This window comes from Oryx dammah, unplaced genomic scaffold (assembly GCF_014754425.2).
Source record: "Oryx dammah isolate SB20612 unplaced genomic scaffold, SCBI_Odam_1.1 HiC_scaffold_20, whole genome shotgun sequence".
NCBI classification, from domain to species: domain Eukaryota; kingdom Metazoa; phylum Chordata; class Mammalia; order Artiodactyla; family Bovidae; genus Oryx; species Oryx dammah.
Window position 1 is genome coordinate 7,969,069 of NW_024070204.1, and position 25,915 is coordinate 7,994,983.

Below are 25,915 nucleotides of genomic sequence, written 5' to 3' on the forward strand. Positions count from 1 at the left end.
CCAACGTATAAAACTAAATTGTGAAATTTGAAATATACCGCAAATATCAAGATCTTAAGCATCAGGGTGACCCAGTCCTGCCTTTATTGCTCTCTCATCCAGGCTTCGTTATACTCTCTCAGACTGTTTGTAGAGAGCACAGATAAGTGTTTAGGGGGCGTAGCTGTGGCCAGCTGCTCAGCTATAAAAGGAACCACTTCAAGGACCGACTGGGTTCTGAAGTCAGGGGGAATCTTCTGTGTCTGTTCTTGGTCAACAGTCTTATCCTTTCTTAAGAACAGCACTTCCTTCCAAAAGCCCCATCCTCCACGGCCTGCCTGCTCCTCCTCAGCGAAGATGGAGTCCTGGGCAACCCCCTCCTGCTGACTGCCCTGCATCCTGGGTCCCCCAGCCTCCCTCCCCTGGGCTCCCTGGGGGTGGGGTCTGCTTCCTGGGAGCTAATCCCTCACCTGTGCCCCGTATCCTGTCCCCTCCTACAGCCTTGGGGGCTCTGCCTAGTCAATTCCTTCCCCCTGTCTTTTCTCTCTTCCCCATCACCATTTAAAGAGGATTAAGTAATGCTCTCTTAAAAGCTATTCCCTATCCTCCTATCCCTGCCTACTTGAAACAATAATTCTCTATTTTTATATCTATTCCTTCAACTCGCACACATCCCTCCATTCATTACCATCTAGCTTCATCCCCATCACGCTCTAAAGCTGCACTGATGAATGTCGTTTGCTAAAGGCTGAATAAGTCCTGTAGGTGACACCATGCATAACACCACCCTTATGGCAGAAAGTGAAGAGGAACTAAAGAGCCTCTTGATGAAAGTGAAAGAGGAGCATGAAAAAGTTGGCTTAAAGCTCAGCATCAGAAAACTAAGATCATGGATTCCGGTTCCATCATTTCATGGCAAATAGATGGGGAAAATAATGGAAACAGTGACACACTTTACTTATTTATTTATTTTTGCTCCAAAATCACTGCAGATGGTGACTGCAACTATGAAATTAAAAGACGCTTGCTCCTTGGAAGAAAAGCTATGACCAACTTAGACAGCATATTAAAAAGCAGAGACATTACTTTGCCAACAAAGGTCTGTCTAGTCAAAGCTATGATTTTCCCAGTAGTCATGTATGGATGTGAGAGTTGGACTATAAAGAAAGCTGAGCACCAAAGAACTGATGCTTTTGAACTGTGATGTTGGAGAAGACTCTTGGGAGTCCCTTGGACTGCAAGGAGATCCAACCAGTCAATCCTAAAGGAAATCAGTCCTGAATATTCATAGGAAGGACTGATGCTGATGCTGATGCTAAAGCTGAAATTCCCATACTTTGGCCACTGGATATGAAGAACTGACTCACCTGTAAAGACCCTGATGGGGGAAATATTGAAGGCAGGAGAAGGGGACGGCAGAGGATGAGGTGGTTGGATGGCATCACTGACTTGATGGATATGAGTTTGAGCAAGCTCTGGGAGTTGGTGATGGACAGGGAAGCCTCGTGTGCTGTAGTCCATGGGGTCAGAAAGAGTTGGACATGCCTGAGCAACTGAATTGAACTGAATATGTCCACCCAAAAGATATGCTGAAGTCGTAACCTCATGAACCTGTGATGATTATGATCTTATTTGGACGTACGATCTTGATAATTAATTCAGATTTAGTCATGCTGGGTTAGGGTGGGCCCTAAATTCAATAAGGCTCCTATTCTTATAAAAAGAAGAGAAGACAAGAACATCCACACAGAGAAAATGCCATGTGACTACAGACTCAGAGACTGCAGTGATGGGTCCACAAGCCGAGGAACACAGGAGATTGCGGACAACCACCAGAAGCTAGGATGTGGAAAAGAAGAATTCTTCCCTGGAGCCTTCAAAGAGAGCACAGCTCTGTTGACATCTTGTTTTTGGACTTCCAGCCTCCAGAACTATAAGAGACCATGTTGTTGTTGTTTTAAATCATCTAGTTTATAGTATCTGGTTACAGCAACACTGGGAAATAAATACACCATTGCTGACAGTTTCTAGGAGGGTAACCATCTGTTCCAGTTTTCTGAAAATACAGTAGAGTTTTCAGTGCACGTGCTAAGTCATTTCAGTTGTGTCCAACTCTTTATGACCCTATGGACCACAGCCCACCAGGCCCCTCTGTCCATGGGATTCTCCAGTCAAGAGTGGGTGGCTGTGCCCTCCTGCAGAGGACCTTCCTGACCCAAGGGTCAAATCTATGTCTCTAAGAGCCTGGTGGAAATCAGGGTGAGTCTGTCACCCTACCTTCTGGCCCAGATACTATGATGGCCACTTCCCTCTTGAAAAAGTTCTCCTTCCCTGGTACCCCTGACTCCAGCTCTCAGCTAGTTAATTCCATCTGATGGCAGCTAGGAACTCAGATTTCTCAACCTCATCTCACCACTTCAGACTTCCCTTCTTTACTCCACCTGGAATCAACAGCCAAGAACTTGGGGCTCGCACTCAGTGCCTCCTGGTCTCTCCTTGAAAACATCAACAACCTCTTCTGCAGATTTCCAGAATCCACCCAGTTCTTCACTGCTGCTACCCATCCTGCAGCTCAGGCCCTCCTGCCCTCTTCACAGCTCCCTTTGGTCACAGCAGCAGCTCCAGGGTTGGCTCTTTCCACTGCCTGTTCTCCACCTTCCACGCTGAGCCTGTGCAGACAGAGGGAGCCTTGCAGAGATGCCTTCTGAGGCCCTACATTATTAAATCTTCCCTCTAAGTCTCATCTCCCTCCACCTCTCCATGATCTGAACTGAGATTTCATGGCTCACTGGTCTTGTCACTTGCCAAAACCTGCTGGGATCCCTCTGTGAGACTCATAAACACCTTATCACAGTCATCTGGGACTCAGCTCTGGTCCTGCAGCATCCTAGAAAGAGTCCTCAGCCACTCCTGTGCTCAAGCACTCCTCTGCAGCCCAGGCTGCCGGTTCAGATACCTTTTCCCTAGGCTCCCATGCACCCAGTAAAGACACCTCTGTGAGGACCCTTAAGAGAACATAACACAATGGCCCTTTCGGTCTGTATTCCTTAAGACATTCTAAACCCTTAATAGGAACTGTGTTTTTTACCTCTGTCTCCTCAATATTTAGCACAGACTCCGGTACATAATAGGCTCCTATTAAATGTTAGTTGAATGTCCACTCCAAATTATTTTTAATTGATTGATTAATTGGAGGATAATTGCTTTACAGTATGATGGTTTCTGCCATACAATAATGCAAATGAGTCATAATTATGTATACATATGTATGTGTAAATGTATATATCTACATGTGTATATGCAGATATCTACATATACACACACATATCCCTCCCTTTTGAGCTTCCCTCACCCCTCCCATCCCACCCCTCTAGGTCATCACAAGATACCAGGCTGGGCTCCCTGTTATACTGTGGCTTACCACTATTTACCTAGTTTACACATGATAGAGTATATAGGGCTTCCCAGGTGGTGCTAGTGGTAAAGAACCTGCCTCCCAATGCAGGAGATGGCAGGTTCAATCCCTGGGTCAGGAAGGTGTCCTAGAGGAGGGCAAAGCAATCTACTCTTGGTATCCTACGAACATAAGAGCCTGAGGGGGCGGGGCTATAGCCTATAGGGGCACACAGAGTCTGACACGAGTGAAGCGACTTGGCATGTGTGAAAAGTATATATGTCAATGTTGTTTTCTCAATTCTTCCTACCCTCTCCCCGGCTGTGTCCACACGTCCTTTTAAAAATGCAGTTTGAAAAATGCAGTCAGTGTGTCCACTGACACACTCTGCATGCATGCGTACTCAGTAGCTCAGTCACATCTGACTTTGTGACCCCATGGACTGTAGTCTCTGCTAGGCTTCTCTGTCCGTGGAATTTTCCAGGCAGAATACTGGAGTGGATTGCCATTTCCTCCTCCAGGGGATCTTCCTGACCCAGGGACTGAAGCCATGTCTCTTGCGTCAGTAAGCGGGTTCTTTAACACTGAGCCACCTGGGAAGCCTTTGATGAACTACAGGGTTCTCCCAAATGCCAAAGCCTAACAGTGTGCTCTGCTGGAAAGGCTGGTGGGAATCAAACACTCATACCAAGAGCAAGGAGAATGCAAAATGGCACAACCCTCATGAAAGGGAATCAGGCAAGATCTAGCAAAACCACAGGTGCATTCACCCTTTGACCCAGCAATCCCAATTCCAGGAATCTCTGTCAATAGCACACTTGTAAAAATACCAAAAGATTGTTCCAGAAGGTACTGTACATTGTAACACTATACATGAGCACGTCCCCCAGTAAGGAGGTGTTGAAGAGACTGGAGCTCATTCCATAGATGAGAGCCATGTAACTATGAGAAGAAGTGACATAAATCCATGTTACTGAGGTGTGGACACCAGTTCATATCCTGATGTGAAAAAATGCTTGATAGAGAGAATTTTGTATACATGCTACTTTTTAAGAAAAGAGGGTATGAATATATTTGTACATGTATATGTGTGTGTGTGTGGAATTTTATTTATATTAAAAAAGAGACAAAAATCATAAACTATAGGTAAAAGGTGAGCTAAACGGAGAAAGGAGGAACAAGGTAAGGAAAACAGAGTGAAGTCACTTTCTCCGAACACCCTTGTTTTATTAATTGGGCTTTAAAATATTACAGAATTATGTCAATTTTGAAAAATCTCAAAAATCAAAAGTGAAATTAACTATGTTTTGAGTTGATGGCCCAACCATATAAACTTAAATTCCTTCAATTTCAAAGCAGTAATTTTGCTTCAATTATCCAGTGCAATTCATACCCTGATGACTAAAAGAAAAACCACACAAACGGGTTTTCTGTAGTCAACAAGGACTGCTGCTACTGCTGCTAAGTCGCTTCAGTCGTGTCCGACTCTGTGCGATCCCATAGATGGCAGCCCACCAGGCTCCCCGGTCCCTGGGATTCTCCAGGCAAGAACACTGGAGTGGGTTGCCATTTCCTTCTCCAATGCATGAAAGTGAAAAGTGAAAGTGAAGTCGCTCAGTCGTGTCCAACTCCTAGCGACCCCATGGACGGCAGCCTACCAGGCTCCTCCGTCCATGGGATTTTCCAAGCAAGAGCACTGGAGTGGGGGCTATTGCCTTCTCCGAGTCAACAAGGACTAGAGTTTCACAAAACCATTATTCTGAAACAACTGAGCGTGTATTGCAGACAAAAGCAAAGGAATAATTACATTGACCTGCAGAGACAGGAGTCTGTGCACAGCAGAGAAAGACAGAGACATAGGATGGAAGAGGTCTGGAAGAGATCCCTAGAGTCCACAAGATGAACTGGAAGCATCCAGAACAATCATAGTGCGTTGTGGAGAATGCTTTCCTTAGCTCTGTACACTGACAAGACCTCACTTTGGCCACTCCTGTGCTCCAATCAGATGAAAATGCTGCTTCTCAGGTCAATGGAAGGAAATGGATAAGAGGAGTGAGGGGCACCTTGTTATCCTAGAGAATAAAGAAGCCATCAAAGGCCACTTGAGTTGTCTCAGAGGCAACCTCAAGAGCATCCCCTCCCCTAAGCTTGAAATGTGATTATTGTACCGTCTACAAGAATAAAAGCTGCAATTGATTAAAATATATCAAATATTGAAATCCATATATTAAAAATAACTCTAAAGAAAGCAAACATAACTTTTTATTTGTCCCCTTTGGATAATGTTAGAGAACCAACTAACTGGACTATTTCAAAAAATGGCACAGGAAATAAAAATAAGCATCCACTCTGCCTTTCCTATGCCAGATGCACCCTTAGGAAATTCAAATAGTTAAGGAGGGAAAGTTACTTTCTATAGAAATAATTTAGCCATTAAGTGAAGAAAGAGTAGGAAAATGTAAGACTCCTAGTTTTGCACCCATGAATGAATCAGTAGGTTTAGATGAATGAATGAATGATCGTCAGTGACTGATTATTTCGTAGCCCAGTGAGGGTCAGGGCACCATCCATGACACAGTAGAGACAAAAAGAGGCATACCTGAATCTGAGTGGCCTCTCATTATCACTCCTAGTTTATGGAAACGTTAGGGACAGAAGGACATCTGTGACATCAATGAGAAGCACTGTGGAAACGCTACAGGACAGTGAACCTAGGTTTCTTAAAAATGAGCTTGCCAGTGGAGTAACAAAACAACACAGCCCAGGGAGAGCCGAGGAGACTCGGGAGATACACCAGCCAACCGCAGTGTACGAACTTCATTCCACCCCCGACTCAACACAGCTGTTAGCCAAACAAGGGGCAGGCATTCCTGCAACCATCAGGGAGCTCACAGTACTCGCGTGATAGTTGCTAATTCTATGGCATTGGATTATGTTTGGGCTTTTGATTGTTTTGGTGTGATAATGGTAGTATGAATTCCTCATCTTTGATATTCAAGAACTGAACTGTTATGACAAAATTGTATGATTTCTTGAATTTGCTTCAAAATAATTTGGTGAATGTGGGTGGAGCGTGGGGGGGGATTTAAAAGAAAAAAGAAGGGCCAAGAATGAATAAATCCAGGGGTTGAGTGTTCCTTAGACTTTAGAACAGATTCTAATTTTGTATATATTCCAAAAATTTTGTGATATAAAAGTTACAAAATAGTAAAATTAAAATACTAGTGGATGAATTATTAAAATACAATGTCTAATTATACTTGGCTTCATGATATAAGTGTGATTTCCTTGAAGACAGAGAGAAAGGCTAGTTTAATTTTCATCTTGAATGCCTATAAGTGTTGAGGGGTAAAGAACCCTAAAAATTTTGATGAATTAAATAATAAAAGAATGTGTACACATACTAATCAATTGATCCTACAGATCTGTGGAGATATTTGAGACAGCAAAAAATTCCATCTGCCATGCAATGCGAGATAAAGACAAAGGCATACACTGTGTGGTAGGACTCGGGCTTTGTTGAGAAATGCTGAAGTGAAGAATTTTTTGTTTTGCTTGGTGTGTTGTTATTTCTGAGGGTCACATTTTTCTCCCCTGGTTCACATGTCTAGGGGGCTGACAGCACCGGTCAAGTAAACGTAGCCTCAACAATGGAATTTTCTATCTGTGATAATTCTGAGCTTGAATTCTTCTCAGTTTCAAAACAATACAGAATTGTAAAGTAAAATAAAAAATAAAATATAAATAAATAAATAAATATAATTGAAATATTTTAAAAAAGTATGAAATGGGGGATTTCGTACTTTCACTCTGATTTTAAACAAAAGTCACGGAATAACAGAGTGATAACCGCTGCCATCCTGAGCATGAAACTTGGGCTTAAACGGTGCCTTTGCAATGCGAGCGTGCCTGACTCTCACCTTTATAGGAAATGACTGGGTGCTCTGCTCTCTGGCACAGAGATGTGTCTGCCTCTGGCTGGGCGAGTCTCCACCACCCCAGGCTTGAGAACAGCCACGCGATGACGCAGGGTCCCTTCATGATGGGCAGGAGACCGTCAACTCTGGGCACTTGTCTAAGCAGAAGCTCGTGGTCCCGTCATGTGTGGAAAGTGCCTAAAACACACAGAAGAGAACAAGTTCATGAACATGGGCTCAGGTTGTCAGTAGTTGGTCTTTTGGTAAAGCCTCAGCACTCTAGTTAAAAAAGAGAGAGAATACTTAAAAAAAAAACAGCCCTTTTTCTGGAAGATATTTCAGAAATGTGTGTATATGTATATATATAATATATACATATACATATATATATACATATACATATATATTCATATACATACATATATATAGATATATATAGATATAGATATATATACAGGCTTCCAAAGTGGTGCTAGTGGTAAAGAACCCACCTGTCAATGCAGGAGACATAAGAGATACGGCTTCCATCCCTGGGTTGGAAAGATCCCCTGGAGAAGGAAATAGCAACCCACTCCAGTATTCTTGCCTGGAGAATCCCGTGGACAGAGGTGCCTGGTGGGCTACAGTCCATGGGGTCACAGAGTTGGACACGACTGAAGCGACTTAGCATATCTATCTATCTGTCTGAATCCAGACCCCTCTTCCTCCCAATGACTTTATGAGATAGCCCATCCATTATAAAAGGGGGAATATTCACACTTAAGCTCTATCGAGTTGTCGTCACCCTTGAACAAGGTACTTTAAGACTTGTGATCATCATTTAGTTTTTCCCTCGGAACATCATTCTTACCTCCCTGTGAAGACACGGATCTATATGTGGAAGCCCTCTGAATTCCTCCCCTTCCCTTTTCAAATACAAAGCCCCTATTAAATAAGGCCATGAGCATTGCCCTTTCCTAATAACCTGATTAACATCATGCCCCCAGCTCTTAAAAATCATCCACAGTGGATGAGTTTATCCTTTGAAACTTACAGATGACCTGGCTGCAAACTTTCTGGCTAGCGATCAAGTGTGAATCAAATAAAACCTAAGCGGAGCACCTACTGGGTGAAATGAAATCACTGCGCTGGGAGCTGAGAGACTTTAAAGAGCATGAATAATTTAAAAGATTAATAAGCTTTAAAATAAGATAGGCTTATAAAAATAACGATAATCCAAGCTGTTGGAAAACCATAAAAAGAAGCTGGAGTACTGTGGGAGTTAGGGGAGAGAGCACGTTGCTATTTAGGGGAATCAAGGATGGGCCCAAGGAGGACTTCATATTTGAGTTTAATCGTAGAGGATAAAGAGGATTTCAACAGACAGAGATTTCCGTCAGTAATCGAGAAGAGGATGAAAAGACGCACTGGATGGGGTAAGAGGAAGAATCAGGCTACACGGCCTGGGAACAGTTTACTATACTTGACCTGGACCCCAAAGGATGTAAAGGGGAGAAGGGAAAAGCAGCTTAGAGAGCAGGTTGGGTTAAGATTTGGAAGGTGAATGATACTAAGTACTGAGGTCTCTATTTTCATAAAAATAAGCTACCACAGTATATTAACGTTAGAAGAAATGTTAACAAGATCACTCTCACCAGAGTGCACACAGGAAATTGGGTAAAGAAGAGCATAAAGGTGGAGAAGTTAAATTGAAGCTATGGCAATTGTCCAGAGAGGGATAAGTGGAGCTGTGATTTCAGGGGCTTCAGTGTCAACAGAAATTAAGGTAAACCCAGTAAACACGCCATGTGATGGGCAAGGGGAAGTCCAGAAAATGAAAGATGTCATGGATTCTTCAACCTGCCTCCCACTGAAAGCTGGATCTGGGTCCCTTCCCTGCAACCCTGAACCTGGGTTGGCTCTCTGACTGCTCTGCTTGGCTGAATATAATAGAAGTGATGACACCCAGCTTCCAAGCTCTCACCCTTAGAGACCGGCAGTTTCCACTTCCTGTCTCTTTGATCACATCCTCTGGGACACTGAGACACGGGGTCAGAAAAGTCCCTGAAACCACCAAGCCAGAGAGACCACATACAGGTCCTCCTAGCGACATCTCCCATATAATCCGGGTTCCCAGCCAGGCCCACCAAGATGCCTGACACGTGAATAAAGCTGAAACTCACTAAGTGACTTCAGTAAGTATCCCAAGAGCACAGGCATCAGTTAGTGGAGCCCGGCCCAATGTCCTCATAAACGGCTATTGTATTGTTCCAATCTGTTAAATATAGAGGAACAGAAAGCAAAAAGCACAGACAGACTCAAAGGATGTAAGTCCCTTTGAGGATAGTGAAGCCATTTTATTTCCAAATATGAAAAACAACAGAAGAAGTTTTAGAGGAGGATATGATCATTTGGTTTGGTGCATGTTGGGTTTAACGTGCTGAGAGAACATTTAAGGAAATGCAGCAGACTGTGGAAAATCCATGGCGGATGCTCAGAAAAGAAAAAAAAACGAATTCAGAGACAGCATATAATATTTAGAATGGTTAAAATCATGGGTGTGGTTCAGACTCATGAAACATGAGAGGGGAAAAATTGGCTAAAGAGAAGTATTTGTTTAGAAGTTGTTAAAGAAAAGTAACCACACAAAAATAAGAGAAGAAACACAGAGCATCTCACAAATATAGCACCACGAGGGCCAAATTCAGCTGCAGGGAGGACAGGCATAACACACTTTAAAAAGAGACCGCATCAACTGTACCCTGATGAGGCAGAGCGAAGACCGCTGGCTTTATTTAGTCAAAGAACAGTCAGTGGTCAAATTTGGAGTCAGTTTCAGAAAAACAGGAGACAGAATCCATGACGCAAGGAACCGAGAAGGAAACGGATGAAGCAAAAGAGGGACAGAATATGTGTGGTACCTTGAATGTTAGGTAACCCCAGAAAATTCGATGAAGTCAGATAAGCACTAAGAGATCAAAGTTCTGAAAATTTTAGGATACAGAAAAAGCTGATCACTAAATGTGTCTCCTTTTCTGAGGAGTGGGGAGTGGAGACGAAAATGCAGATTTTAGAGGGAGAGGTAGTGTAAGACCCAGAAAAGCAGGTGACAAAGGATTAAGATTCCAGAAGAGGAGGTGGTTGTGAAAAAGAAGAAAGGGTCTCATCTTTAAAAGCAGGGTGTGTTCATGAATATATGGTAAGGGACTGTGCAGTCCATGGGATTCTCCAGGCCAGAATACTGGAGTGAGTAGCCGTTACCTTCTCCAGCGGATCTTCCCAACCCAAGGATCGAACCCAGGTTTCCCTCATTGTGGGTGAATTCTTTACCAGCTGAGCCACAGGGGAAGCCCAAGAATACTGGAGTGGGTAGCCTGTCCCTTCTCCAAAGGATATTCCAATCCAGGGACTGAACCCAGGTCTCCCACATTGCAGGCGGATTCTTTACCAGCTAAGCCACCAGGAGAGCAAAGAGACTGTGGTTATGAAAGGAAGAAAGGGGCTTCATCTTTAAAAAGGGGGTGTGTTCATGAATATACAGTAAGATATCAAGATAGTGATAAGACAGAGAGGATATCTCAATGTATGAGATATAAAGATGGAGAAAGCATGAAGTGGAGGGTGCGTCATCTTTCACAGTCTCCACCTTCTGATTTCCATTGACTCAATGTTCCTGGGGTTAGAAATGTGCAAATTAGACAGAGAAACAGATGAAGGGGCTGCAAATCGTGACGAGGAAAGAGAATGGTGTCTGTGGGAGGGAGAGACTGTGAGCAAGAAAGGTGGAGGAAGGAGCGCAGAGAAAAACTGGGGTCCAGGGGCACCTCCATCCAGTGGGGCCACGGCCCCTGCCCAGAGACAGCACACTGTCATGGACAACGGAGTCCCAGTCGCTGAAGAGTGGGGTGCAGAGATGAGAATGTAGTTTCAAGATGCAGAGGTAGAATAAGACCCAGAAAAACAGAGGTGCCAAAGGATTACAGCTCCAGTAGAGAGGGTGGTTATGAAAAGGATCAAAGGGACTATAAAATTAAAAGCATGGTTATAGTGGATTATAAAATCAAAAGTATGATTAATTTCACCCTTGGAAGTGGGTCACAGTCTGCAAAACTGGAGACTGCTCTAGAATGCCAGCTTAGAGGTGAATACAAGGACCCACAGCGAATACTGGGGTCCCAGTGACCTGAGGTTTATGACGTTTCACCAAAGGACGTATCTTAATAGGAGTGTGGGATTAACACAGACACTACTATATATAAAACAGATAATCAACAAGGACCTACTTACTGTACAGCACAGCAAACTCTACTCAATATTCTGTAGTAACTTACATGGGAAAAGAATCTGAAAAAGAATGAATGTATGTATATCTAGAAATAAATTACTTTGTTATGCACATGAAACTAACACATTATAAATCGATCCATTGTTGTTGTTGCTGTTTAGTCTCTAAGTTGTGTCAGACTCCTGCAACCACATGGACTAGCCTGCCAGGCTCCTCTGTCCATGGAATTCTCCAAGCAAGCATACTGGAGTGGGTTGCCATTTCCTTCTCCAGGCCATGTTACCAACCAGGGATCGAACCCACGTCACCTGCATTGGCAGGCAGATTCTTTACCCACAAGCCACCAGGGAAGCCCAAGTCTACTCCAATATAAAATAAGAAATTAAATTTTTACAAAGAATAACACCTGTCAGAGGTGCTGGGGTGTAATTCTGTTCTGTTCAGAGGGAGGCGATGCAGAGCACCGTCGTCACCAACCCTCTCGGGAAAGGTTGCAGCTAGATTATCACTGCCCCACATTAAAAAAAAATGATGATGATTAAAAAAATATGTAGGAAAGCTAATGCAAGTAACACTGAAGGCTCAACAAGCGCCGGCTGGCTTTGTGACAGGCAGGGCAGCAAGCACCGACACCCACGCCCAGCACCCACCAGGCGCCCAGACCAGCATCCGTGACACACCGACCCCCTCTGAACAGCATCCATCACGGAGATGGATGGGAACACGGCCACCTCGACCTCTGAGACTGAGCTCACGTCACCTTAAGGCTAAAAGCAAATTCTTTCTCTTGCAGATCGCTTTTCAATGTGTCAGATCCAAGGCAACCCAGAACCCACTTCTGTTATGTGGAACAAGCCATACAGACAACTGCCAACTGGGACTGTCTTACGTTTACGATAGCCATGCATTCCTATCTCAGGCCTGACATCTCTGCCTCCTGAAGGAAAGGTGAAGAAAAATAACACAAATGCCCGATCCGTCCCCTCCCTGGGATTTTGGAAGTGATGATTAGGGAAGGAAATGCCGTGTCAAGCGAAAGAGCAGCTAAAATGGGAGAGACCCGTGGTTTGATGGGGAGGAGATGAAATTACAGGTTTGCCGTGTTAAGCTAAGGAAAGCACATTTAATGAGAACAGGTGATTTTTAGAAGTTTATAATTTTCAGACTATAACATGTTACCTTTTTTTTCCTAAAATAAAGGCACTATAAACAGTCATCCTGGTAAGGTACCAGGGAGGGACATGCAGAGTCGTCATTTAGATCAGGGATTTTTGAGCATCCTACCATCAAAACTAACTCCTTGAATAGCCTTTTACTCTAAGTGGGCTCAGACATAAACATCAGGTCCTTCCATCCTGGACTCTCACTTCTTAGTGGAATACCATGGAGTGGGGAGAAGCATCTTTATGTCAGCAAGGTCAGTGCTCCATCTCAGACATATTGACATTTAGATCCAGGCAGTTCTTTGTTCTGGGAGCTGTTCTGTGCATTTAGCACCATCCCTGGCCTCTCTCTACCCACTCCCACCCAGTAACCAGTAGCGCCCCTCTATCTGTGCCATTGAAAATTGCCTCCAGACTTTATCAAATTGTCCTGGTTGATAATCTCTGCTTTGAATGTGTCAAAACACCTCTCCCTCTTTCGAAATAAAAGAAGCTATCATCACTTGAAAGATTACTTTAAAATATACTTGTAAAATTATCCAAGTGAATTTGTATTGTATCATTTCCAGAAAATATCAAGAAAAATGAAAGTCACATTAAATATAACTATTTAGCTCCATTAGGGAAATATATGAGGAAAGAATTTTCAAAGGATCAATTTCAGGAAAAGTTGTTCAAATTCCATCCAATTATCTCTGGAAAATTAAAAGTATGTTTGGTGAGTTGATACTAAGCAAGTGATTTTGTCAATAGGAAAATTTATTACAGAGAGCCTCTTTGGGCTATTCAATAAAATCATTTTTGTTGCAGCTTCTTCAAAATGCCTCAAGCCTTCTTTTCAGTTTCCTGATGTGGGAGGGAGGAGCCCTCTATAAGCTCGATCTAAAGAAGCAAAACTCTGTATATGTGTGTTTGTGCAATAAATAACATTTCCCGTTCACACCCACACTGCAAATGAATAGGCTTTAGGGAACAGAAAATAACTGTTGCTTTTAGTTAAAAAAAAAAAATTACTGCTGTCAGAAGAAAAATGAAAAGAATGAAAGCTACACAAGAAGTTTTGCTTCGGGAACAAAAGTCTCACTAGTTATTAATAAAAACAGATCCTAAATAAGCTTCATGGACTTCTTTTCAGTGGCGGCTGGTTTTCCTCTGAGTCTTAGGCTGAAAGTAGCCAGGTTCACTGTGTTGAGAGTCTGCGGAAACCCTGCCAGCCCGGCTCCTGCCTGATGGCTTCAGGACCACCATCTCCAAGAGGATGAAGCCAGGTGAGACAGCTGACCAGTGAGCTGCTCGGAGAGGACCAGGAGGCTGAGCTCCACCCTCGCAGGAGTACACCGACCCGAAGACGCTCTGCCTGTGCCTCTTAATTGTAAAAAGTTACGGTCTTTGGTACCAGTGGAAACGTGACAGCATTTGGAAGACGGGGACGGACTGCTCTTCTGAAAGGTCTGTGTTTACCCTCATCTTTCCAAGCATCTCGTGGCCCTCCGCCATGGGATCAGGTGAGCCTCTCCCCCAGGGACTAAAGCCCCAGCCCAAAGCAAAAGCAGCAGAACCACTGAAGAAACCAGCCTACCCTTGGAACAGACCATGAAGCCTGATGCCCGCACATCCTGGCACAGCCAAACGTGGCATCCTGGAGCCTGGTGCACCATCAGCAGCTGCCAGGTAAGCAGCCTGGCCCCACTGAAACCCTCGCAAGATCTTCCCACTGCTTTCCCAAGACAACCCCTTGCCCTTTCACCAACAACCCCCCTCCTCCCAATTCCACCATGACCGCTGCCAGCACCAAGGCTTCCCTTCAGCCCCTCCAGCCCAGCCATGGTCCTTCTGGTAAGCCTTGCACATGCATCTGTGCATCCGCTGATGCCTCAGCCCCACGTGTGTCCTGAGGCTTCCCACTACCCAAGGTCACGGCTGGCCTCCACCTTCTGTACACACAGCAGCTGCCTACTCCAGACAAGGTGGCAGACCCCCTGCGGTAAACCCTGATGAATCATGAACAGTCTCTACTTCCTCATCAAGGGGTCTATGGAAAGCCATAACCTTCCAGGTTTCTAAATTTTGACTTCTCTCTTTTTTTATCATAAACAAGCTATGGGTTGAGCACATAGTGACAGCCCCAAGCTAGACATTCCAACAAGCTGAACTGGCCATCTGAATGAGTCAGAAACCACATAACTGATGTCCTATGTAGCATGGAGAGCTCACCCACCCCTTGCCACAGAGCAAGCACCCTTGTCAGGCAGTTTATTCAGTCCCTTGGCACATGGGATATGGGAAGTGTCTCAAAAACTCATGAATTTGAGAGATGGAAGGGACACTTGAAGTCATCCCGTCACTTTGCAGCAGAGAAAGCAAAAGCTCAGATGGACTGAATGGATCTTACAGGTTATGGTAAGAAGAAGCGAACAGTGGCAGGCCACGTTGAAACAGGAGCAAAACCTGCTGGCCCTTTGCCTGGCACACCTACCTTCCTGCTCACACTTATGGCCACAAGTTCAAATGACTTAAATCACACCCAGAAACACAGTTCTCTCTTGAGACTAAAGCAAAACAGATGAACCCATGGTCTGGAAACAGGGGTCGTCACTAATCCAGCCAGTCACTGAAGGATGCCACCTGTGGGCAAGGGAGAGCCCTGTGACACAGGCTCAAAGTGAAGAAGGCACAGTCTGGGCACTTCCAGCTTACAGGTGTGCACAATCAAGCAAGCCAAAATCCACCTTTTGATAAAGACCCAGTTATCCTAGAAGTAAGAGCAAATCTTACAAGCCACAGGAAAAGGAGGAATCCCTCTGAATGGAGGAAGAAGCTGTGACTCCTAAAGGGTTCAAGTTCAAGAAGGGGGAATAAAGGTCAGGGGCCATCTAAGCTCATGGGGTGTATTCAGGACTGGAAGGAACCTGTTGAATGAATCTAGGCTCTTTCCTCATAACATCAGACATTCTAGGTACTGAGCAGGAGATGCCATTAAGTGAAGAACCATTAAAACAATAAACTTAAGTTAATGCAAAATGTCCAAGAAAATAGATTCCTCTATTCTTTTCCAAAAACAATAACCAAACATTGTATTCTTTGGGAAATATAGCAAAATTAAAGTTTTCTTGTTACGGTTCTGAGTCTATAAAGGAAATCAGGATGTTCACCAGGCACATTGCATCTTCAGTTTTTAGGTACCTTTTTATAAAAGTTGAATCCTCTTTATATTGTTTTAACCCATGTACCATGACTGCCAAATTTCAACCAAAAGAGGTTGTACACAAATGAATTAGTGCAACATTTTTAGGAATGTCTTAATGAAAACCCTGACCGCCCTCAAATACGGAACCCCTTCTGCATGCCACCTTCAGGTAACTGAACAAGAAACTGACTTTCTTACTCACAGATTTTCATCATATCTGAACTGAGATGAGATGGAATTTTATGGCTATATAAAATGACCTCATGGTATAAAATGGGAAAAAGCAGACATTAGACTATTTTATACATTTCAATAATGGTTCGGCTCCAGTGACCTTATTTTATATCTCTCTTCAAAGGGAATTGTTATTAGACTTTTGCCTTTTTCTCCTTGTTTAGTTCCAGATTGCCTGGAGGGATCATAAAAATAAATGAAGTCCATTAGATAAAATTATTATTTACACAAAGGCAATATTAATTTTATCTGTCAGCAGGTTTTAAAACTAAGTGAAAGTTCATTCAATGTACTTCTGTGCTAGCTAAACCAACGGGAACTCTTTCTAAAAAAGAAAAAAAAAACTTAAATAATGGTCTCACAAGACAACATAACTATTAATATATATCTACAATTACTAAGGGATTTATCCAGAGAAGTTCCCTCAAAGCAGGAAACTCATATGGGCAGAACAAAATAATCACATTATAAATGACTCTCTTAGTGTGACAATTACTGTTCATAGCTCCTGTTCATTATTAGGAAAGATAGGCAGGAGGCGGAGTGCCACTTTGTCTCTCGTCAACCAGAAGGTGCGATGTCGAGGGTGACGTGCAAAAGCACGCAGCAGTGGCGGGAAGAATACTCTCCAGCATCTCTACTCCGGCCAGCATCACTGATCACCTGAGGTTGCCAAGTCTGATGAGCTTATGCCATGGGCATCTATCACCATGGCAACCGTGCTCGTGACCTCTGCTCTTAAACGTCTCCCCAAACCCTCTCCTCCCTGGCCTCCTTAACCATGCCAACATTCAGAACCCTCACTTCCCACTCTTCCCTTCGAATGAAGGTGCAACTCAGCCTGTCTCGAACATTCATTTCTTCTCAGTCTGCACACTCTCAGTGGCCCATCTCTTCAAACTCAATGACTTGACATAGTTCCTACAATTGGGTGACTTCCAAGTCTATAACACTCTATGAGACCTCTGTGCACAATCCAGCTCTATAAATCAAAATAGACCTCCTCCAAAAATAGCCCTCTTCACAAAAATCAGACAGGAGGAGCCCATCTGAGGGTGGCGTCCTCATCTGCCTCACCAACCGCATCCTGTACGTCTACTTTCTCTCATCGCTGCTCCCCATCGGCTCTGACATCCAACTCAGAATCCGAGGACTCACCTTGCCTCCCCTCCTTCATCTTCCCAAAGCTCCTCTGTCATTTTGTCACTGTGTTCTGACAACTCTCCCCCAGCCCACTGGGAAAGACCCTGATGCTGGGAAAGATTGAAGGCGGGAGGAGAAGGGGACGACAGAGAATGAGATGGTTGGATGGCATCACCAACTCAATGGACATGAGTTTGAGCAAATTCTGGGAGATGGTGATGGACAAAGGAGCCTGGCGTGCTGCAGTCCCTGGGGTTGCAAAGAGTCGGACACGACTGAGCGACTGAACAGCAACAACCCCTCCCTACCCTAAACACCCTCTCTATTTCTCACCTCTACAATATTGGCCATTTTTTGACAGATTTTCTTGCCTCCAGTTCCAGTTTTTAAACTTGGTCTCTGAGTAACAACCTTCTCTCATTCTTTCCCACTTTCCTCTACCCCCATGGGGCCCCTACACATCAACACTCATTTCTATTTGTTACCCTGAATTACAATTACCCATGTACGTGCTTCATTTGAAAATAAGGCTGTGACAATCTTAGCCTCTGGACAATACAGAAGGTACAATATATATTTAAAAAATTATCTCATGAGAAATGAGTCCGTGGAGAGAAACAGTGCACACTCCCACATACCTCTCTACCTTCTTATCAATATTGATGCTTCCATTAAAATGCAATTCTTGTTTCCTTTCCTTCTATAACTCTGCTATTCACTGTCACAGATGTTTTATTCCTCTATTAAAATTCTCCTAACATCTGGTCCAAATCCAAGGATTCCCACGGTTTTGAGAAATGTCCTTTCTAAAATGTCATAATTTTCCAATTAATGGTCAAAGGGATGAAGGGATTACTATAGGCGGACCAGCTAAAAAGAGGACGTCTCACCGGGCCTGGAGACATGGACGCACACGGAAGATATAACTGAAGTTTGCAAACCGTGTGGGGTTTGGATAAGTTACTCTACACACCATAATTCGCTGCAACTGCTTGGGAAAAAAATCATAGGATGAAAAAGGAAGAAATTACAACTCACAGCAGAAGTAAATTCATCAAATTCATTGTTGTAGGGTAAAAATACAAATAACTTGAAATAGCATCAGATAAATCTGCGGCTTCCCCAGTGGCTCAGCAGTAAAGAATCTGCCTGCAACATAGGAGACTTCCAGGAGACAAGGGTTCAATCCCTGGGTTGGGAAGATCCCCTGAAAGAGAGAGTGGTAACCCACTCTAGTATTCTTGCCTGGGAAATTCCATCAACAGAAAGCCTGGTGGGCTACAGTCCATGGGGTCGTTAAGAGGCAGACATAACTGAGCACACAGGCAGGAGATTGTAACAGATAAATTTACATATAATAGACTACTAACAATTTGGGAAAACTAAGGTGTTTAGTGAAAAGGCCACTGATTGGTGTTTTCAGATTTCAGTTGGGAATGGCCCTGTGTGTGACATCTAATGATACCTATTAGGTCCAATGGGATTTCTCCAGTGGCTTAGATAGTAAAGAATCTGCCTGCAATGCAGGAGACCTGGGTTTGATCCCTGGGTCTGGAAGAACCCCTGCAGAAGGGCAAGGCAACCCACTACAGTATTCTTGCCTGGAAAATTCCACGGACAGAGGAGCCTGGTGGACTACAGTCCATGGGGTCACAAAGAGTCAGACACGACTTAGCGGGCACGCACATTAAGTCCAATGGACCAACATGTCAAAGCTTATTCATTGGAGTTCAAATTTGTCACACTCTTTGGTCTAAGAACAAAAAAGACAAACCTCATGAGTACTAATTACTATTTAGGGGGCAGTTATTCAAAAACAAGAATAAGAAATCCTTACTAAAATAAGTAATAACTATAGTTAATATTGCATTGCATCTTTACAATTTGCTAAGAGTGAATGAGGCTTTCCAGGTGGCACTGTGGAAAAGTATCTGCCTACTAATGCAAGAGATGCAGGAGACTCATGTTCGATCCCTAGTTTGGGAAGATCCCCTGGAGGAGGAAATGGCAAACCACTCCAGTATTCTTGCCTGAAATATTCCACGGTCAGAGGAGCCCGGCAGGCTATAGTCCACGGGTTTGAAAAGAGTGGGACAGGACTGAGCACAGAAGAGGGCAAACTGTAAAAGTTCTCATCACAAGAAAAAAATACTGAGACACATATCAAAATCAAAGATTCCACCATCAGAGTGATAAAATATAAGAAACTGCAAAGAAGGCTACGTGGTTACGAACAGCATCAATACACTTCTTATTTTCCTGACACAAGCCTATAAAATAAGCATTAGCCTTCTTTCATATTCTACAGATATAGAGACAAGACTCAAAGAGGTCCTGCAGATAAACGGAAGAGCTAACAATTTTAACAGGTGCATCCCTGGTTGCAAATCCATGGTCATCTTGCTACACTGAAGATACTGCCCCTGTGTATACAATAATCATTTATTGACTAGAGATTGTAGCCCTGCTAGACACATGTATCATCTGGCTGAAAAAATAAGCAGGCACTCTATTTCTACCAACTGACTTCGTATTGGGCTTGAATATGTGTTTCCTTGCAGATAGAAATTTTGCTGATTAACTGCCACCATCATTCAGTGACCTTGAAGTCAGAGATCTCTTGGACCAGAATTTAATCCAGCCAGTGATGAACATGCATCAGCCTGAGCACGACTATGAGATGGCTTTAGCATCTTCCGTCATTCTCATCCCACCATCTACACATCCTCCTGGGAGCCCAAGACGAGGAAGAGCAACTATCAGGTGGGGAATATCAATGGACATCTCAGCTCCATCCACCTTGACCATGAAACTGCAACTTCCATCTTCTCTTCACTCCCACTTGAGTGCAAAGAATTACCTCCAATCAAACAAGGACCAACACACCCCTAGCTGCCACTCTCCCCCAAATCTGCTTCCTCCCTGAGTCCTCTCCATCATAACCAGACTCCTTTTGGTGTCTCTAATTTCCCTATGTGATACTCTGACCCATCAACAAACACTATCCTATGGCCCACACTTCACACTGATGCTAAAGCTCCAGACTTTGGCCATCTGGTGCAAACAGCTTACTCATTGGAAAAGACCTTGATGCTGCGAAAGACTGAAGGCAAAAGGAGAAGAGGGGCAGAGGATAAGATGGTTAGATAGCATCATCGACTCAACAGATATTAATTTGAGCAAACACCAGAAAATAGTGAAGGACAGGGGAGCCTAGCATGCTGCAAGGAGTCCATGGGGTTGCAAAAGAGTGGGACACGACTTAGTGACTGAACAATAACAACAATGGGTCACACGCCCGGCCCCCTCTCCCTTCAAAGGCTGCAATCCCACATGAAGCTCTTTCCTTCCCACCTGCCTCCAGCAGACCCTCTCTCATCAGAGTCTTGGGGCTTTTCTCTCTTGACTCCCCTCCACAGAAGTCTATTATCTACATTGCAACCAGAGTAATCTTTATAAAGAGACTGAAAATGTCACACTCACAGAAGCAGAGAATAGAGCGGGCTGCCAGCAGTTGGGGAGTGGGAGAAACCGGAAGGAGGACAAAGGTTCGGTTACATGGGATGAACATGCTAGACATTTAATGGACAGCATGGTGACCATCGTCAACAATGCACACGGGTGCTTGACATGTGCTAACAGACTAGATCTTAAACATGCTCATTACACGGGCACACACAGGTAACAGGTGAAGGGGCGGATGTGTTCAGTAGCTTGACTGTGACAATCATTTCTCAGTGTGTGTATATATATCAAAACATCACACCACACTGGCCTAATGATACGGTATGTTTATACAAATTCCTAATATTGGAGGGCCTTTGCGTTACAAGCCCAAATATAATGAAATCATGGCAGATTGCCATTTTTTAAATTTTTATTGGAGTATAGTTGCTTTACATTGTTTTGTTAGTTTCCAATGTACAGCAAAGTGAGTCAGCTCTGTGTGTACATATATATATATATAAATATATATATATATTCACTCTTTTTTGGATTTCCTTCCCACTTAGGTCATTTTAAGATAACTGATCCACGTGCTTTATTAAGATCTTACGTCACTTGTGATTTCTGATCCTATTCCATAAGTAAAATTGCATATTACCTTTTTTAGGCTTTTAGGTGTTGTTATCAAAGTTACAAAGTTTCATAAAATTATTAGATAATCATCAAATAAAATTTCCATCTCATTTGCTCTTTAAGAAAACAAAAACAAAAATCCCGTTGGGTGCTGTGTTATGCGCTGTGCTAAGCTGCTTCAGTCGCGTCCGACTCTTATCGACCCCATGGGCTATAGCCCACCAGGTTCTTCTGTCCATGGCATTTTTTCAGTAAGAATACTGGAGTGGGTTGCCATGCCCTCCTCCAGGAACGAACCGGTACCTCTTAAGCCTCCTGCCCTGGAAAGTTGGTTCTTTACCACTAGCACCACCTGGGAAGCCCTGTTGTATGCTGTAAATATATGCAATTTTTATTTATCAATTGTACCTCAATAAAGCTGGACAAAGAATCAATTATAATAAAATATCTGCATGTTTTTAAAGGATAGACCCCACCCACTTCTGCACCTTCCCCAGCACTCCTATGCACCATTCTGGGACCACACACACCCATGTATACACACCCAGGTACACACAGGCACACACTCATCTCTGTGGTATTTTTGCCCACTGAGTTCATCGGCTTTCAGATGCCACTTGCCACTCCTTAGGTCCAGAGGTCATTTCTCCAGGTTGTTTCAAAGCTTTCTCATGCCTCAGGCTTCTCTCAACGTCACCTCCTCAGAAATGAGTCCCAACCTGGCAGGCTGACACGGCCTCTCACTGTCTAGCAGATTCTGCTCTGTTCCCTTCTTAAGCCACTTACAATTACTTGAAATCATTCCACTGATGTATGTGCTTATGGCCTGCTTAATCCACAAGAATATCGGAGCTGGAGGACTGAGCCTCAGTCACGCTCAGCTGATGTTCCCAGGGTCCAGAAGAAAGTATGATATTAAATATTATCAACTGACTCACAAGGTCCTAGAAAGGAAAGAAACCAAGACAGCATTCAGCTAAGTGATGGGGAAAAAAAATAACTGTAAAGGCTTGAGTGCTTTCTGCCAATGCCTCTGAGCGGTGCTTACCATAAGTTTTAGAAGCATTTCCATGGAAAACCACAAGTTTCCTCACAAGCAATCAGTCTATTAGGTGAGATTTCAGGAGAAATCAGCAAAGCCCGTGAATCAGATGGCGCAAAAGCATGGAACAAATAACGCGTAATGCGATGCTGGGACATGCAGACGCACTGTGAAATGGTGTTTTATTCTGCACTTCGTTAGCCTGAAATATGGAAGGTCATTGAGGACATTACAGTAAAGGTCTCCGTGGTTTAAAGTAATCCCCAAGTGTTTTAAGTTCTACATTTTGTAAATATTAAAAAAGAGGTGTCAGTGGATGTGTTAATGGAAACACAATAAGAAGAATTCCTAAATTCGAGTCCAGGAAAAGCAGTGACAGATTGCATCAATTTGGCAAGCCATTCCCAGGTGGCGCTTTGGTAAAGACTAAAGACTTTGCCTGCCAACACAGGAGGCTCAGGAGACATTGGTTCAATCCCTGGTCCAGGAAGATCTCCCGGAGATGGAAATGGCAACCCACTCCAGTATTCTTGCCTGGGAAACTTCATGGACATAGCAACCTGGTGATCTACAGTCCATGGGGTCACAAAGAGTCAGACACAACTGAGCCATTGAGCGCACACACCCAACACAACAAACACTCTTCAACTGTGACGCTGCAGCAGAGTTGCAGGATGCCTGCTTGCTTGCTCGTGCCATGAGAAAAAAAAAGAAGTAACTATGGTCCCCCTCAGCCTACAAGTCCCAGTGACCCACCTGCCCACCACTGCTGGCTTGGGAGAGGCAGCAATTCAGAGATGCTTAGGCACACAGACTCTGGACCTAGGCTGCCTGGGTTCACTTAGCTCTAACAATAGCCTTATGCCTCAGGGTCCATTATCTGTCAAATGGAGAAAAAAGCCATGGCTTAAGATCACATGAGTTAATTTGAAAGAATATAGATAACTCCCTAGCAATTAGGAAGCACCAAAAAGTTTTAATAAACAAATAAGGGTTATTTTTAAAACGCTTCTTAAAATTTTCAGGGGAAAAAAAAAAAACCTCCAGCTACCAAATTAGTGTCTTCCTACAAAAGAATGATAAAATCAGTTCATGGTTTAAAAAGAGCTGTGATGGTGGGCGGCCTCGGCCTTAGGAAAATTCCACATCTCCCCAGGAAGCATGTAAAAGAACAGTCACAGCCGCATTTTTCATAATAACACAGAGGTGTCCACTGAGAGAATGAGAAAGCTTATGGTATGTTATATCATAGGGAAAATGGATGGGCACAGCTGCATGCAATGTAAACAAACATCAGAAACATCATGGCGAGAGAAAAAGTCAAGAATAATACACAATACAGTAAATCAGTATTTGGGATTCCCAGGTGGCACTCGTGGTAAAGAACCATCTTGCCAATGCAGGTCCGATCCCTGAGTCAGGAAGATCCCCTGGAAAAGAAAATGGCTACCCACTCCAGTATCCTTGTCCGGAGAGTCCCATGGACAGAGGAGCCTGGCGGGCTACAATCTGTAGGGTTGCAAAAAGTGGGACACAACTAAAGCGACTTAGCAGGCAGGCATGCAAATTGATATCTATTGAAAATATACAATATTAAAGGATAATTTGAATTTATTAAAATAATATTTAAACACAATACTGTAAATCTATTATACAATTACAAAAAGATAATAAGAATTGTAGAAATATGTTGTCAGACAGCTTAAAAATGTGAATAAGACATAAAAAATGTATTTAAAAAACAAGGACGGCAATGTAAACAGAAACTCCACAGTGGTGCTGATGTGAAAGTTAGGAAACTTTGGAGGAACAATGGAGGAATTTCACTACTTCATCGCCTCCCCATGATCAAGCCACTTGAATCAATTAGATCCACTAATCCTCTTTGGCCCCATCCACTTCCCTGCTTTTCCACTTCCACCCTCTGCCTAGACCACATGCTCTTTTCTGTGTCTCTGTTAGAAACCCATGCCTCCTCCGAGGTCCATATCACTCATGAGTTCCCCTATGTCCATTACCATTTTCTCAGCAAGAAGCAAGGGCCCTCCACCAGGCCTCCTGGGGAAGCAACTGTCTGCCTGGCCATCAGCTCAGCTCAGCTTATAGTCTGGCTTCTTCTGCTGTGTGGCAGGGCCACCCACGAGACCTTGTGCCACACACAATACTATAGCCCCTCAAAGTGAAAGTGAAAGTCGCTCAGTCATGTCTGACTCTTTAGAGACCCCATGGGCTGGTCAAGTCCATGGAATTCTCCAGGTCAGAATACTGAAGTGGGTGGCCTTTCCCTTCTCCCTGGGATCTCCCCAACTCAGGCATCAAACCCAGGTCTCCTGCATTGCAGGTAGATTCTTAACCAGCTGAGCCACCAGGGAAGCCCAAGAATACTGGCGTGGGTAGCCTATCCCTTCTCCAGGGGATCTTCCCGACCCAGGAATTGAACCCTGGTCTCCGGCACTGCAGGCAGATTCTTTATCAACTGAGCTATCAGGGAAGCCCACATGGCCCCTCAAAGCCCGCCACATTTATTTTTTTGCACTTAGACATGACCTAATACTTGTTGAAGGAAAGGAACAACCAATCACTTGCAAACAGCAGAAAGAATATCCAGCTAATATAGGAGGAGGCTGAGGAACAGATGAGTTTTGGAAGCCTGGGAATTGTATAAACGAGCTAGAATGATCACATTTTGGCAGAGAAATAGAAGAAAAATCTCAGGGTAGAATTTTCTGAGAATGGGGGTAGTAAACACATTTATCTGCTAGAAGTGAAAAGACCAAAGTTACTTTTATAATGAAATCAAATAAATCATGGCACATCCATACTATTAAATAGTACACAGCCTGTAAAGCCAATGTGGCAAAACTCTACACACAGACACAAAAGTCCAATAATGATGCTGAAAAAATAAAGTGTAGACATTTACTTATCTATACAGAGAGAAAAAGGAGTAGGGGTCCATTCTTGACTGAAATAAGCCAGATGATTTTTATGCTGGTATGTTTGTGGGTGAAAGAAAACTTTGATTACTCCTAGGAAGTGGAGAGTGATTTATATTTGCCTATATTTTGTAATTTATTTCTTAATTGGAGGATAATTGCTTTACGAGATTGTGCTGGTTTCTGACAGGCATCAACATGAATTAGCCATGGGTATACATATATCCCCTCCCTCCTCCTACCCCATTCCACCCCTCCAGGTTATCACAGAGTACCAGGTTTGAGTTCTCTGTGTCATACAGCAAATCCCCACTGGTTGGTTATCTATTAAATATGGTAATGGGTATGTTTCCAAGTTGCTCTCTCAGTTCATCCCACCCTCTCTTTCCCCCATGTGTTCACAAGTCTGTTCTCCATGTCTGCATCTCCACTGTTGTCCTGCAAGTCAGTTCTAATGAGATGGATGGACCTGAGCCTATTATACAGAGTGAGTCCAAAAGAGCAAAGCAAATACCGTATATTGATGCATATATACGGACTCTAAAGAGATGAGACTATTCTTCTGTATTGTTTGAA

General features: G+C 43.6%; 1 protein-coding gene across 1 annotated transcript in view; it reads right to left on the reverse strand.

Annotated features, from left to right (window-relative positions):
- The window catches only part of SEMA5A (semaphorin 5A), a 548,310-nt gene that overhangs the window by 347,332 nt on the left and 175,063 nt on the right, over positions 1–25,915 (reverse strand). Inside the window, exon 3 of the mRNA XM_040262502.1 lies at positions 7,294–7,488. Coding sequence (XP_040118436.1) covers positions 7,294–7,414 — 121 coding nt within the window. The 5' untranslated portion in view covers positions 7,415–7,488. The remainder of the gene's footprint in view (positions 1–7,293; positions 7,489–25,915) is intronic.